Below are 17,466 nucleotides of genomic sequence, written 5' to 3' on the forward strand. Positions count from 1 at the left end.
ATGGAAAATATGTTAACAAATCTTGTGGCAAAAAGAAAAAGAAGAAAGAGATGGTAAAACTAGGTGTAGGTGACGACAACAATGGGAGAAAGAAAGAAAATTGAAGAGAAAAGAGGAGAGGAAGAGGGTGAATGGCTTGGGTAGGTAAAAGTTGAATTAAAGGCTGAAAATACAATAAAAAGTTATATTTATACTTAGGGTTCAAGGGTATCGATGGCACACACATTTAAAAAACAATAGATTTTGTAAAATTTAATTATTTCACAAAGGAAGCGATTCAAACTTGCACTACAGCAAAACAAGCTTTTAGCGACGTTTATACCAGCTTTTGAACAAAAAACGCCACAAAAGATCAAGTATTAGTGGCACTTTTTAACAAACGCCACAATAAATCGATCATTAGCGACGTTTTTTTAAAAAATGCAGCAATAGATTGAGAATTAGCGGTGCTTTCTAAGAAATGCCGCTATAGATTAAGAATTTGTGGTGCTTTTTGGAAAACGCCACAAAAAAGTGGAGCAAAACGATGTCTTTTTTTGTTGAGCTTTATTGGCATTAGCAACGCTTTTTAACAAACGCCACAATAGATTGAGCATTAGCGGCGCTTTTTGAGAATGCCGCAATAAATCTAGCATTAGCGGCACTTCTTGAAAAACGTCACTATAGATCAAGAATTAGCAGCACTTTTTCAACAGACGCCGCAATAAGGTTGAAAAAAATGTTTTTTTTTAGCTTTAGTGCCATTAGCAACGCTTTTCAACAAACGCCGCAATAGATCGATAATTAGCGGCACTTTTTGAGAAACACCGTAAAAAAGTTGAGAAAACAATGTCGTTTGTTGTTGAGTTTTAGTGGCATTAGCGGTGTTTTTGATAAAAATGCCGCCAAAAAATTTTTATTTTATGGTTTAGTATTTAAGGTTTAATGTCTATGGTTTAGGGTTTTAGAGTTTATGATATAATGTTTATTATTTTGGGATTAGAGTTTTGAGTTTAGGGTTTATGGTTTAGAGTTTAGGGTTTAGGATTTATTATTAAAGATTCTTTTTTAATTACTTTTGTCCCTTGTAATATATATATTTAGGGTTTAGGGTTTAATTACTTTTAGGTTCTAAGTTACAAGAATGCTTATTTTATTGACTCGTGGCATATATATTATGATGACATTTGATAATTGTGTTATTTACTTCCATTTTTTCATTTAAAAATAGAATCTAATTTTAAAATTATAATACATTATTTGAATAATATCAATAATTTATAAATTTGAATATTTAAAATACTCTACACTCTCTAAATTTTATAAATTTTATAAAATTTTAACAATTAAAAATAATGTCATATTAATGTATCAAATTTTAATTTTATAAAACTATTAAATATTTGAAAATTTTTAAATAATATTATTTCAAACATATATATATTTAAAAAGTCAATCATTAGCGGTGTTTTTCTCAGAAACGTCGCAAAAAGTAAGCAATAGCAGCGTTTGGACTAAAAACGCCGCAACTATGTATTAAAAATTGTACAAAACGGTGCCGTTTCGATACAGGAATTTAATTTTTTAGTGGCGTTTTTGTTGAAAACGCAGCAAAAGTTATACAATTAGTGGAGTTTTTTATAAGCGCAGCAAATGTTGCAATACCTATTTCACTTAAATGGCGTCGTTTTCTTCCACAAATCAGTTTTCTTCCACATTCCCGCTCCCAACCCCTAATTCCCCTTCCAAATCCCTAATCAGTCATTCACAGAGACAACTTGTTTCGGTTCTTTATTTTTGTTTCTTCGATTCTTCATTTTTATTTTTTACTTAAAGAGAATATTTGTTTCAGTTTCTTCTCAACATTCATACGAAGACAGAGAAGACAAAGAAGGAAAAGAACATTCTCATTCTGTTTTTTTGTCAAGCTTCAATCAGGTTCTTTTTCTTGTTTTGCGTGTTTCAACTTTGGGTTTCTTGTTTTTGTGATTTTTTTGTTTATATTTTGTTATTGACCCTGAAATCTAGTCAAATTGTCTTTGGTTTTAGGGTTTTTGATCCCTAAAAATGTTCTCACTTCACCCTTTTACTAGTGGAATCTGTTCCGAAGTGCTTTCATTTCTCTTCATCTTCCTCAAGGTACTATTTTTCTTTTATTAATCCAAGTTTTGGCGTTGGATTTGACTTTTAGTCTGAATCCCTTTTTGTTAACCATTTATTGTTAGTTTAATAAAAAATGGCTTGTTACGTTGGCTTCTTAGGAATTGTTGTTCTAATTTAGCAATTTGGTTGTCTTGTTATTTTGCCTGCTTGTGTACTGAGATGAATTTGATGATGAAATTTTATCTGAATTTTGGGCCTGTAAGGGTGCTTGTTGTAATTGAATTTCAGTAGTTTTGTTTTGACAACACTACTTTATTAATAAACTTATTTTGCTTTTCTAAAGCATGATATGTTTGTTTTTCAATCAGTTAAATAGAATTTTAATTGCTTATATGTATACATATATGTGAATTATGAAGTTTGGTATTTTTTGTTTTGCTAATTTTTTCATTTTTTGGGTCAGATTTAATTTAGGTAAGGTAAACTTCTTAATAAATGGGACAGTCAGAAAATGGGTTAGATTATGAGTTGATTGATGTAAGATTGTGTGCTTCTCCCAGGAAAGAAATAATTCTGTGATTGGTAGATATTTGGCTCAATTTAGTACTCAATACTGAAACTTGGCTTAACAAATTAAATTCAGGCCCCGTTCTCCTTTGCTTCTCAAATGGACTTTTGCAATAAAAAGTGCTTTTCCCTTAAAAGCATTAAGGAACAGACATCATTTCAGAAAAAATTTAATCTTAAAAAAAGTACTTTTTGGCAGATGGAAAAGTTGAAAATTTTAATTTTTTCTTCAGCCAAAAGTGCTTTTAGCTTCTATTTACATTTTTAACCTTAGTTTGTCTTCTCCCAAAAAAACGTTAGAGTACACATTTTTTTTCACATTTTCTCTTTTAAAGTTCTTTCCTCTGGTTCTTTGTTCCTCTTTTAATTCTTCTACCGGTGAGTTTCTTTTTTTCTTCTTCTCTTTAATTATTCATTATGCTTTAGTTTTTAGTTGTTTTCTGATTGTTTTATTTTTATAGAAATTTTACAGAAATTGATTGATTGATTTTACAGAAATTTTATAGAAATTTTAATACCAAAAATTTTACAGAAATTGATTGTTTGATTTTTTTAATGAGATGGGTCTCATTTCTTTTTTTCTGATTTTTCTTGTGAGAAATTTTTGTCTTCAAAGGGTAGTGATAATGTTGAAGAGTTTTTATTTTTATTTTTTTCTGTGTTGTTTTTCACTTCCATACTCTATAAGCAATGATATTTTTTTGCTGGCATAGACAATTTGTTTATCTCAAAAGCTTCAAGATATCAGTTATAGATACTTTGTTTTTCTTTCTTGGAGACCATGCAATCGGCTGTCTTTTTTATGCAAAAAAAAATTTATTTTCTCTTTTCCAAAAGTTTGTTTTCCTTTCTTTGATTCAATATGCAGGAAGAGGTTGCTAGAGAGTTTAGCATACCAGTGCAATTTCAGTGATTCTGGTTGTGGGCCAAACGTCAAAACCATACCTATCGTCCAAACCGACCATTGACACCTTTGGAGGAAACTTAATCTGTAATATTCCTCAACATAAAATATTATACCCTGGTTCAAAAGCCTAATATTGGATTTAGCTTCATTCATTGTTTAGCATAATATTGGATTTAATTAATATGTTGCCTTCATTTGTCCTGCTTTGCTTTGCATGCCTCTCTCTTTCACTCTGTTCGTCTGTTGAATGAATATATATGTACAGACACACATGTACTTAAATATCAATAATTTTTCTTTAAAAAACACAGAATGATCAAGGAAGATGTGATATTTTCTTTAGTTAAATAATCATGCTTGTCGCCTACCTACGAAATAACATTTGGTTGCGGTGAGGACTTGTATTTTTTGTCGCGCTGTCTTGCAAGTATTTCATCAAACACATAAGGCCATTTTCTTAGTTTTCTTTAGTGAGTACTGCATGTTGTTGTTTTTTTTAATTGTTTGGTGATAATTATTTTAGGTTTGGAGATTTAATGTTGGTATTAATATATATACATACATAGGAATACTTGTCTTTTAGTACATTGAATTCGGTGTACCATTTCTTTTCTTTTGATTTGTTATTGGACACCTACTAATCTTGGTCACATGAGGTCATATTTGATTGCTTGGTTATTTTCTTTTTCATTGTGGAGGCGTCTACTTAAATCTTTTTATTAATATGAAGTAAAAAATTATAAACCATATAAAATACTTAATAAAAATATAATAAAAATACATGACAGTAAATTAAAAACTGTTGGAGATAACTAGTTTCAGAACATGCTGAGTACAGATGGCGACAAAGATTAATCATAGCTCATAAATTATAAATCCTTGCCTATTATCTTCTCTTTCAAATTATTTTCTCTTTAGATTTCAACCATGTTTTGCTGATAGCGAATGGTATTTTATTTAAACCATCTTTTAATTTAAACATTAATTATAGATTAATTAAGAAAGATGATAGGGAATGGTATTTTATTAGTCAAATCTATGTAAAAATTTTAATTATAACAAGTACAATAAACCATTGATATTCAATACTTGTATTAAACATGTTCTTTTATATACTGTATTATTCCTATGATTCAAACCAGAAACGTGAATTTTTGTTTTTTTTTTTATTATTCAAATTCATACCAAAATTGAAGTAAAAAAGTTTATGCATTTGTGGAGTTGGCAACCATTGATATAAAACAATGCATTTTCAATTTTAGAAGTTGACAACTAGTGTCAATCTTATAGCTGCGTTTGGCTACAAATTCACTAAAATAATAAACAATGAAAAATTCACAATATTCATGATTATGATACCACATATTTTAATTGCTTTTGGTTGAAAAAATCAATTAGAAAATGATTAAGCCATATAAAATTTCTGTTTAATTATTTTGTTCTACAATGTGGGTAATAAAAGCAAGTCTAGATTCTAGAAGTAGGAGAGATCAACATTTCTAATTTTATCCTATCTTTTATTTTTCTTTAATTTATTATTTTGTTATAATTAAACTAGATGGGGACATTGATTTGGTATTTTTAGATTTCATGATTATGTAAAAAAATAATTGATAAAATATTGGTCATACTGACTTTTTAATTGTGTTTGATGCTATTATTAGTTGTGTTCTCTTTCTTGGTTATTATTCCAGTCTTGGAAAGTTTATTTTCATTGAGAAAAACAATCTTAGAATCCTATCTTGATTTTGATACAAAAATCTTAGAATCCTATCTTGATTTTGATACACATGTAAAAAATATACTTATGTGACATTTGATTTTCTTGATTGCTTTACTGGCTGAAACGAATATGTTCATATACACAATAGATGAGTACTTCAACGGTTGAAGTTAGTGGTGAAAAAGTCAAAGCAATGTGGGACAAGAGATTGACAGAAATATTTTGTAATATTTGTATTAAAGAGATATTTAAAGGCAATAGGCACTACACCAAAACAGGCTTTTAGCGGCGCTTTTAGCGGCGTTTGGACAAAAAACGCCACAAAAAATCGAGCATTAGCGGCGCTTTACAAAAAACGCCGCCAAAGATACGAGCATTAGCGGCGATATGTGTAAAGCGCCGCTAAAAACAAGCATTAGCAGTGTTTACAAATAAGCGCCGCAAAATACGAAAGCCGAACGACGCCGTTTTAATATTTTTTGGGGCCCTTAGCGGCGCTTTTACATAATCGCCGCTAATGGTGCGGTCTTTCGCGGCGTTTTCTAATATGCGCCGCTAATGCTCAGGTCTTTAGCGGCGTTTTTTACGAAGCGCCGCTAATGCTCAGGTCTTTAGCGGCGTTTCTTAAAAAGCGCCGCTACAAACCGCAGCATTAGCGGCGCATATTAGAAAACGCCGCTAATGCTCCGGTCTTTAGCGGCGTTTTGTAGCTAGCGCCGCTAATAATAAAATCTAAAACCAGTAATATTATCTCATTCTTTGATATATTCTCAAGTAATGTTTGAATTATATTATTATATTATAAGTTGAAAATTTTGTATTTATTATATATTGGTAAAATTTACATTTAAATGATAATAAAAAAATATTGTTTAATACAAATTGTTTTTATTAAAGAGAAGTCCTAACTCCTAATTAACTATATATATTATTATATATTTTTCAATTCCAGTTTATTTAAAATACTTTATTATTAGAAAAATTTATTAAATTATGAGTAAAATAAAATATCACACTACACCAAAAATTTATTTAATTTAAAATACTTAAATTGTTGTACGTGTTGTACAGAATAAAAAATAGTATAAAATTTAATAAGAATTACAGTACTAGATTAATTTTGATAGTTAGACTAAATAAATATCGATCAAAGAAAGTAATATATATAAAACAGTACCAAATATCGTGATAAATAATATTATATATATTGATAAATTTATAACCAAAAATAATTTTATATTTAGTTAATCAAACATGAACAGAACAATGACTTAATAGTACGCCTAAGAACTGAAAATGAATGAACAGGGACAAATATTAATGAGGTTGTTACTTGGTCTAATACGTACCCAATAGAAATTAATATTAGCTAAGTTTACATTTTAGTGTTAATGTGAGGTTAGTGTTTACGGCTTATAAGATAATGATCAAATATTTATTGTTTTAGGGCTTGATGTTTATTGGTTTATGGTTTAGGGTACTTAATGATTAATTTGAATGTTACAATGCATGGTTTTTGCGTTTCAGAGTTGCATGAAGAATATGAGTTAGGGTTTAGGCTTTAATTTTAAAATTTACGGGTTATAGGGATTAATAGCTTTGGATTTTAGGGTTTAATTAATTACTTATCTAAAACAAAAGGAAAAAAAATTATTTGTATTTTTTACTTCTTATTATAATATATATATGTTATATATATTATGAAACATATTAATATTGTGTTAGTTACGTACATTCGTTTGTTTGATATTTTAAAATAGAGCATATATTGGGCATGAATTTGCGGCGTTTATTGTAAAAACGCCGCAAAAGTTTAACCAAAATGACTTCGTTTTTATACTGTTTATTGGTATTAGCGGCGTTTCTGGTACAAATGCCGCAAAAGTTTAACCAAAACGACTTCGTTTTTTATACTGTTTATTGGTATTAGTGGCGTTTCTGGTACAAATGCCGTAAATGATAGTTATGTATTTTAGGGTATCGGAATTAATATTTAAGTTTTGTCGTATACGGTTTGGGGTTTTAGGGTTCGATACATAATGTTTATTAATTTAGGATTACAGTTTTGAGTTAGGGTTTTGGATTTAGGTTTACGATTGACTTGGGGATTAGGGTACGTAGTTTAGGGTTTGAGTTTACATGTTAGTTTTAATGTGAGGTTAATTAGTGTTTACGTACGGCTTATAAGATAATGATCAAATTTACTGTTTTACGGCTTGATGTTTATGGTCTATGGTTTAGCCTTATTGATTTGAATGTTACAATGCATGGTTTTTGCGTTTCGGATTTGCATGAAGAATACGAGTTAGGGTTTAGGCTTTAATTTTAAAATTTACGGGTTATAGGGATTAATAGCTTTGGGTTTTAGGGTTTAATTAATTACCTATCTAAAACAAAAGCAAAAAAAAATTATTTGTGTTTTTTACTTCTTATAATTATGTCATTAATTAGTATATATATAGGATTATAAGGGACAGGGTTATAGAATTCCGCCACGATATATATATACATATCTATATATATGTTATATATTATGAAACATATTAATATTGTGTTAGTTACATTTGTTTGTTAATTAGCTTAAAAATAGAGCATATATATATAAATTAAAATTGTTATACATTATTTGAATAAATTCAATAATTTATAAATTATAATGTTGATTATATTAAAATCATACATACTGCATAAAATTAAAATAATTTAATAAATTCATATTAATGTATCATTTTAGAATAATGTCATAACAATTATCAAAATTAAAAATCTATTAAAAAGCATTAAACTTATAAATAAAGACAAATAAAATAAATTTGGAATACATTATTTTAATAATTTCAATAATTTATAAATTTTAATGTTGCTAATATTTAATTTATTCGTACTGTATAAAATTTAAAATTTTTTATCAATTTTATCAATTTAAAATAATGTATTAAGTCAGAAATATATTAGAAATAAAAATTATAAATAAAAAGAAATAAAATATTATAAGAACTGAATTATTAGTGGCATTTCTATGCAAAATACCGCAAAGATCCAACTAAAAATAAAACAAAACGGCGCCGTTTCGTTAACAATTTAATTATCAGTGGCGTTTTTTCTCAAAAACGCCGCAAAAGATATAAAGTTAGTGGCGTTTTCTTGTAAGCGCCACAAATGTATTTAAATGAAACGGCATCGTTTTAATGACAGATCAATTTTGGGGTATACCCCCGCTCCCAGCCCTAATTCCATTTTTTCTGTTCTAAAATCCCTAAGTACTGAAATCCCTAACTCGTTTCAGTGTTTTTGCTACCTCCCATTTCTAAAAATCAATTCTTCATCTCTTTCAAATTTCATTACTTGGGTGTTTCCATTTCTTGCAAAATAACAAAATATTCGGTTCGTACATTCGGTAAACACACACAGTTGACGGAGAATGTCGAGGAGCATCATCGGAATCGGTGGTCGGGGGAATAAGTATTCCAGGTTCACTTTCCCCATTCTGCCTCCGTATACATTGGGTTGTGCAAATGCTTTGTTAATTTTATTTTTGGTTTGTTATTGTTTGTTGATCCTGAAATTAAAAAAAGTGTATTCTCTGTTTATAGGGTTTTCGGTCTTCCTCTTCAATTTTTGTTCATCGTCCTGAAGGTAATGTAATGCTTGGACTGTGAATTTATTTTGTAAATGGTTTCATTGGTTAGGAACTGATTTTATTTTGTTTGTGTTTAGGGTTTCATTCCTTGGAAATCATTGCTTCCTTTTCTGTTTTCTGCATCGTTCAGTAGGTACAGAACTCATAAACTGGCATTTCATTCCATTGCTTCATTGCTACTGTCGGGTGATTTTATTTCATTGCTTCCTTTTCTATTTTCTGCGTCGTTTACTATTAAGGCTTTGGACTAAATGTGTAGATTTCATTGCTGTCTATGGAATCATCTGCTAACGTCTTTTTAGTGAATTTATTTTGATGTGTAGTTTAGGGTATAATTTATTAATTCATAATATTTTGCTGTTACAAGTATTTTTCATTGCTACTGTTTTAATTTGCACTATTCTGTTTGCTTTCTGTGTTCGTCTGAATGTTGTTTTATACAATATTTTATAATACATACATTGCCAAGTACAAATGCATTGGTTCAGTTGACAAAGGTAAAGACCTTGAACTGGCATTATCATATTGAAGTTTTATTATTAACAATTTCTATGTGGAATATTTGTCTGAATCCCACCATTTTGACTTTTATCTATTATCGGATACATGTTTATACTTGTAAAAGTTATAAAAAAATTATAATGATTACCAATAAGCTTTATGTTGATTATCTAATTTATTTCTCAAATCCAAATTAAATACTGAAGTTTTTATTAGGAAAATAACATTATTTGTTTTTTTAATGATATATTCGTAAGTGTAATACTTATGACTGTACATTTAACTTCTAAAAGATACAAATATATTCTGCTCTAATTATTAGCTTAAATTGGATTGACTATAATCTTAATTACTAATTATTTTAGATTAATTCTTTATGTTTGTCCAGTAGTGATGAATTTTTGACTGCTTACCACTGTACATAAAGTATGCATCTTTAATATGCGGTGTAAAGACTATGAATATAACCCTAGAAAACACATCTATGTTAAATATGTCAATCAAAAGCTTTATAATTAGTCTTCAATTTAATCGAAAAAGCTTGCGTACACATATTACTTCTGGCGTAAGAAACTTTTTGAATACATCATCATACATAAGCTAAGATGGAACATAATCAGTTAAAACAACACAAATCATTAGTATTAGTCTTTTCTTTTTCCACCACCAATTTGTTTTCATTTGTACTGTTTTCATTTCTACTTTTTCCTTTTATTAAAATTCTGGTTTGGTGTTTTTTGGGTACTAATTTAGTTGTGTTTTTTGTTTGGCAGCCGTCTGCTCTGATATTTGGAAAATTTGAGGTATTTATTCATATATTTCCATAGATTGTTTTATTAAAAAAACACCTCCAAATGTTTAAATTTCGTATTTGGTTATATGTTTGCTTTTATAGTTTACTTATGATTTTCGAGTTTTCAAATGGGTTTTGATTAATATTTTTGTTCTTAAACATGTGGTATCGGTTTTACATGACCAATTTTTGCGTTATATATTTGTATCCCAATTTACGCGTAATTTTGCAGCCTATTACATAATTTAATAATTCTAAATCATAATTTTATTTTCTCCCCGTATTATGTACCCAAGCAAAAGCAATTACACAAATTGGTCGATTAGTTTATTCGGTTTAATGTGAATTATTTATGGGTTTACGATTTTATGACAAAGAATTATCAATTTTACTTCTAATTTAATAAATTATCGCCGTTAGATGTGACTTGCATACTTTAATGTATGTGTTTAATTATCTTTTAAATACAATAAAGTCATCGATTAATTGATTCAATGTCAATGAATTACCCATTTATAATACATACATTACATAACTTATTAATATATATTTTAAAATGATACATAACTTACATAACTTATTAATACATAACATTTTTAATACATAACTTATATAATACGACATAACTTATTAATATATATATTTTAAAATGATACATATCTTACATAACTTATTAATACATAACTTATATAATACATAACTTACATAATACGACATAACTTATTAATATATATATTTTAAAATGATACATAACTTACACAACTTATTAATACATAACATTTTTAATACATAACTTATTAATACATGACTTATATAATACATAAGTTACATAATACGACATAACTTATTAATATATATATTTTAAAATGATACATATCTTACATAACTTATTAATACATAACTTATATAATGCATAACTTACATAATACGACATAACTTATTAATATATATATTTTAAAATGATACATATCTTTCCCCTTATTAATACATAACTTATATAATACGACATAACTTATTAATATATATTTTAAAATGATACATAACTTACATAACTTATTAATACATAACATTTTTAATACATAACTTACATAATACGACATAATAACATAAATATATATCATATGATAACTTAGATAGTAAAATAATACCAATGAAGTTAACAACTTACCCTTGTAATTTCTGCTGAAAATCAGACTTGCAAGAATTAAGAAATGGACCAATCTTGGATGAATTTGTCAAGGGTAAGCAACGGATATAGAAATGGAGTACAAACTTTTTTTAATTTTGCATTTCAATATGCAAGCCAGGAGAACATGATTCTTTGCCCCTGTAACAAGTGTGTCAACATAAACTGGCATTATCGTGAAGTTGTATACGAGCATCTAGTTGTTGATGGGTTTGTTCGGGGTTATAAAAAATGGTTTTTCCATGGAGAATGCCCGCCTAGTACTTCCTCTTCAAGGATAGATGTATCTTATCCTAGTACTGCTTACCATCAGTCTGATAGAAGGGATGACATGGAAGGTATGTTGTGGGATGCATTTAATATGCACAGTCATGGTTTTCAGTCGTTCCCGGCCGACTTTGTGGCATCTGATGATTGTAATGTTGTGCAAATGCTTTTACCGAACGGGGAACAAGTGTACCTCATGAAGAGCTGAATGGAGAAGCGGTGAAGTTCTATGCGCTACTTAATGAGATGAACGAAGAACTATATGAGGGGTCAAAATTCTCCAAAATGGCTTTCTGCGTTCGTCTTTTCCAGTTAAAATGTTTGGGAGGGTGGACCGGAAACTCTTTGACAATGCTGCTAGAGTTTTTGAGAGAAATGTTTCCGTTTGAAAAAACCCCTAAGTCATGCAAAGATATGAAGAAAATGATAAAAGACTTAGGTCTTGGGTATAACAAAATCCATAGTTGTCCGAATGACTGCATGTTGTATTGGGGCGATCGGAGAAACCAACAGTGCTGTCATGTATGCGGCGAATCCTGTTGGATAAATAGAAACACAGAAGATGGGAATGACGATGAAAATGATGCACAACCAAGAAAGAAGCCGGTCAAGATTTTGTGGTATTTTCCGCTGATACCAAGGCTTCAAAGGCTTTTCATGTCGTCGAAGACAGCGGAGTCAATGAGGTGGCACCATGATGGACGAACCGATGATGGATTATTAAGGCATCCAACAGATTCTTTAGCTTGGAAATCATTCGACAATAACTTTCCAACCTTTGCAAGCGATCCTAGGAGTGTGAGGCTTGGCCTAGCATCTGATGGATTTAATCCTTACAAGATCATGAGCACTGCGTACAGTACTTGGCCAGTAGTGCTTGTTCCTTACAATCTGCCTCCGTGGATTTACATGAAGCAATCTTCCCTTATCTTATCTATGATTATCCTTGAAGAGAAAGGGCCCGGGAATGATATCGACGTTTATTTACAGCCACTTATTGAAGAGTTAAAACAATTATGGGCTGGTGTCGAGACATACGATGTGCTGAGAAAGGAGAACTTTAATTTACGTGCAGCTTTGATGTGGACCATTAATGACTTCCCCGCTTATGTCAATTTATCCGGTTGGAGTACAAAGGGTCGTTATGCGTGTCCTTGTTGTGCTGCACAAACATGTTCACAATGGTTATACAATGGGAAAAAGTTCTCTTACATGGGGCATCGTCGGTGGTTACCGGAAAATCATAGATTTAGATTTTAGAGTTTAGTATTTGACGGTACTGAAGAGTTCAGAGAAGCTCCTTCGCAGACAAGTGGATCTGATATCTTGTTCATGTTGAAAGATATAAATTTCAGTTATGGAAAGATGAACCACCCGGCAAACACGCAAATAAATAGAAGATCAAATGATGAAGCTGATGATGACTCTGATGAAGAGGATGATCCCAATGAGGCGGACTTGTGGAAAAAAAGAAGTATTTTTTTTGAGTTGCCTTATTGGGAGCATCAACTTTTACGACACAATCTTGATGTTATGCACATTGAGAAAAATGTCTGCGAGAACATTGTGCGTACAATTTTGAATGTAGATGGAAAATCAAAAGACAATCTTTAGAGTCGACTTGATTTAGTCCAAATGGGAATTTGACCTGATCTTCATCCGAGTCCACTTCCTAATGGGAAATATCGGTTGCCGTCTTCAATTTTTTTGATGTCGAGGACAGAGAAAGAAGTGTTCTGTATGGTGTTGAAGGATATAAAGGTTCCAGATGCGTATGCATCAACTATATCTCGATGTGTTAGTGTTAAAGATCGAAGACTGTATTCCCTAAAATCACATGACTATCACATCTTGATGCAAGATTTACTACCAGTTGCTTTACGATGTTGTATGTCGAAGAAGGTGACGTCTTGTATAATTGAACTATCCAATATAATGAAAGCCATTTGTGGCAAAGTTTTGGATGGTCAAGAACTTTAGAAGGTACAAGATAGAGCCGCATTGACTTTATGCAGCATGGATAAAATCTTTCCACCTTCCTTCTTCACTATTATGGTTCACTTGATAATCCACCTCCCGAGAGAAGCAATTCTTGGCGGACCCGTTTTGTACTGATGGATGTATCCCATAGAAAGGTGTTAATTTATTTTAAAAACTCTCCTTCCGTAAACCCTATATGCCTTTAAGTACAACTTTTCATAACATTATTTGTCGTGTTTAGGTTCCTATCCAAATTAAAGTCTTACTGCCGCAACAAGCGTTATCCAGAAGGATTGATTGCTGAAGCCTACTTAGCAGAGGAATGTATGACCTTCTGTTCGCGATATTTGGATGATGTCAAAACAAGGTTGAGCAGACCAAATAGAAATGCTGGACTCACGGATCATAACTTGGCCGATACTTATTTGTTCCAAAGTTTTGGAGAACCAATCGGCAAAGTGGAAATTGCAGAATTAGATGGTTTTTCGTGGGTACAAGCACATCGGTATGTTCTGTTTCACCACGAATCGATGGAACCTTTACGCAAGTAAGTTCTAGAAATTTGATAAATATTCATCAATTAAAAATTGTTTATCTTCTAACAAGTTGAACATATTTTTTACATAGTGATTACAAACAAATACTGAGATCTCGTTCGCGCTCCTGAAGAACACAACTTCGAGACATCAATAAGTTGTTCACAGAATCTTTCCATGAATGGTTAACCGAAACGGTATGCAATTGTAGCTTTCATCGACATATAATTATAATCTTGTCTCATAACATTTTTAATTACTCAGTTGACTTTTCATACAATTGGTTTGGAGTGGGAAGAACGTGACCGACGAAGTTAAATGGCTTTCTCAAGGTCCAAATCGGGTGGTTAAAAGATATAGTGCGTTCCTCATAAACGGATTCAGATTTCATACAAAATATTGCGAGAGATTGAGGAGAACGCAAAATTGTGGAATAGTTGTTAATTCTTCAATTACTAGTTATGCTAGTGCTAAGGACAACAATCCTGTCGAGGGAAATGTAGAATATTTCGGACTTCTTACTGATATAATTGAGTTGGATTACTACGGAAAATGGAAAGTTGTCTTATTTCGAGGTGATTGGGCCGATGTTAATACTGGTCGTGGAATTCATCAAGATTAATTTAGTTTCAAAATGGTGAACTTCACTCGATTGATTCATACAGGACAACAATTGATTGATGAACCGTACGCATTTTCTTCTCAAGTCAAACAAGTATTTTACTCAAAAGATCTAATTGATGAGGGTTAGTACGTTGTACTCTGTAACATCCCTAGGGACTTGTTTGACATGGGCAGTGGAAGTAGAGATGGCATTGACGACAGAACACAAACTTTGCCATTTCCAAAACAAAACTTAAACGAAAACATCCCTAGTACTAGTACACACAGTCAATGGGTCCGCCAGGATACGGATGAAGATATTTATGGATTATAATATAGTAAGCTTTTACGATTATTTAATTATATGTAATATCATATCATAATATTGGTCTTTTTATATATTTCAACTATTTTAAACACATTATTATTGTTGTAATTGTATATTAAGCTTTCAACTAATTTATTTGTATTGCAGATAAAATGCCTAGAAGACCCGTGCGAGCGCACCGCATTGTTCAAGGTACTCCAAACTCGACCAAAACAAACAGCACTGAACAACAAACTGCTATTGGATCTTCTAATGTTCCGGTTACACTTGAGGAACTTATAGAAGCTCAAAGTAATTTAACATTTAACTTACATGTGTGTTAACTTATTATTTATTTTATTTTTTAAATTTCTTATATTACAATACTTTTATTTTCTAGCTAAAACTGCTGGTACGCAGAGAGTTCGCGGACGTACGCTACTGAGGGATTTATACGATCTAGATCCAGTCGAGCGTGTCCAAGTATCCAGTAATAGCTTTGGTCAGCCTGTTGGATCAGAAGCTCGCCTTTTAGCTGGATACATGGGCATTCTAGCACGGAATGCAAATATGTTGCCAATTAACTTCGAGTCATGGCATAAAGTGCCCGAGAGTAACAAGAACCAAGCTCTCGATAACATTAAGGTAACAAAACGTGTATGTCATTTATAATGCTTGGGTTTAAGTTTCATTTATATTTACTTTCTTAAGTTGTGTTTTTTGTAGGCGAGATTTGCTCTAGAGGTCTCCAATGCTTATGTAAAGAAGGCATTGGGAAAAAGATGGAGAGACCATAAGAGCACTTTAAAGAAAGAATATTTTAAGACAAAAACAACACTCAATGAGAAATTACAAAATGTCCCGCCGGGAATGCTAAGGTACCAGTGGGAAGAGGTCGTTAGATTTTGGACTTCGAAGAAAGGAGAGGTATGTGTTACTACAAAAATCTTGTAATTATTTTGGTTTATAGTATTTAATAATTAACGTACTAATAATTTCATAACGTAGGATCATGAACGAGTTGGAACAAGTAGTAGGCAGAAACAAAAATTCACGCACACAGCTGGGTCGAGAAGTTTTGCGTGTGTAGCTCAGGCTGAGGTATTTTGAATTTTTTAATACTGGCAGATATTTATTACTTTCTATCAAATAATATTTTTACTATTGTATTGTAGGAAGTGTTGCCGGGTCAAAAAGTTGGATGCTTTCAACTTTTTGACATTACACATAGGAAGAAAGATAGAAACCCTATGACTCCTAAAGCTGCAGAAATTATGGTACGTTTGCTTAATACAATTTGACTTGTTTTAATTATTTCTATTGTTTATTTTCTAATGGTTTATTTCATTTCTTGTAATGCAAATATTGTTAAGTTATGTTGCATTTGTTTTTTTAATATATATTGCGTTCTTAACTATGTGATTTATTTTTTAGGAAAAACTGAAGAATAAAAAGGCGGAGTACGAAGCGATTACTTCCAGTGATAGTTCTGTTCATATTGACGACATTGATAACCGGATTATCACTAAAATTTCAGGTCCTGAAAGGTATGGTCGGGTTCGATTTCAAGGATCTTTTGTTAACCCATCCCAATATTTTGGATCCAGCTCGCAATAATACATGCATTCGGGAAGTCAGGCTCAAGCTGAAGTTCAGAGGTTAAGAGACCAGATAGCTCAAATGCAAGTGACAACAAGTGAGCGAATTACACAATTTAAAGCGGAGGCAATATCGAGAGAAGCTGAGGTTCAAAAAAGATATGAAGAACTCCAGCTACAACTTAAAGCAGATGCGGCAGTGAGAGAAGCAGAGGTAGCAGCAAGAGAAGCTGAGGTTCAACGAAAGTATGAAGAACTCCAGCAGCAGCTTAAAGCAGATGTGGCAGCGAGAGAAACAGAGGCTGCAGCGAGGGAAGTAGAGGCTACAGCGAGGGAAGCAGAACAGCTTAAAAAGTTTGATGAACTCCAGCAACAGCTTCAGAATATGATGAAGATGTTTCAGCAGTCGCAACCGTCGTCGTCTTAGACTATCGTGTAAATATACTTCAATTTTGACTTTGGTATTATCATTTTAACTTTTACAATTTTTGTAAGAATAATACAAATTTTATTTTATTTATTGACATTTATTTTAAATATTATATAGATTTATTACTTTTGGTTGGTTTAGATTTGGTTTCTTCTGATTTGTTTTTACAGGAGGGTTGAAAATAAAAAAAAAAACTTTTCAAATCTGCCAAAATTAGCGGCATTTTTTGGGTAAGCGCCGCTAAAGACCATGGTCTATAGTGGCGTTTTTTTCCTAAGCGCCGCTAAAGACCATGGTCTATAGTGGCGTTTTTTGCCTAAGCGCCGCTAAAGAGAATGGTCTATAG

The 17,466-nt window shown here is 31.3% G+C and overlaps 1 protein-coding gene and 1 long non-coding RNA gene across 2 annotated transcripts; both read left to right on the forward strand.

Moving 5' to 3' along the window:
• The first annotated feature begins 1,631 nt into the window (after window positions 1-1,631).
• On the forward strand, window positions 1,632-3,750 carry LOC107914930 (uncharacterized). The gene is made up of 3 exons (XR_005919511.1): window positions 1,632-1,917; window positions 2,029-2,118; window positions 3,518-3,750. It is a non-coding gene; the product is annotated as an uncharacterized lncRNA (long non-coding RNA).
• Window positions 3,751-15,979: 12,229 nt separating this feature from the next.
• On the forward strand, window positions 15,980-17,117 carry LOC121222078 (uncharacterized). The gene is made up of 3 exons (XM_041101975.1): window positions 15,980-16,193; window positions 16,268-16,369; window positions 16,527-17,117. The coding sequence occupies exon 3, from the start codon at window positions 16,713-16,715 to the stop codon at window positions 17,115-17,117; it is 405 nt and encodes a 134-aa protein (XP_040957909.1). The 5' UTR covers window positions 15,980-16,193; window positions 16,268-16,369; window positions 16,527-16,712.
• The last annotated feature ends 349 nt before the right edge of the window (window positions 17,118-17,466 follow it).

The sequence above is a fragment of the Gossypium hirsutum genome, chromosome D10 (genome assembly GCF_007990345.1).
Source record: "Gossypium hirsutum isolate 1008001.06 chromosome D10, Gossypium_hirsutum_v2.1, whole genome shotgun sequence".
NCBI classification, from domain to species: Eukaryota; Viridiplantae; Streptophyta; class Magnoliopsida; order Malvales; family Malvaceae; genus Gossypium; species Gossypium hirsutum.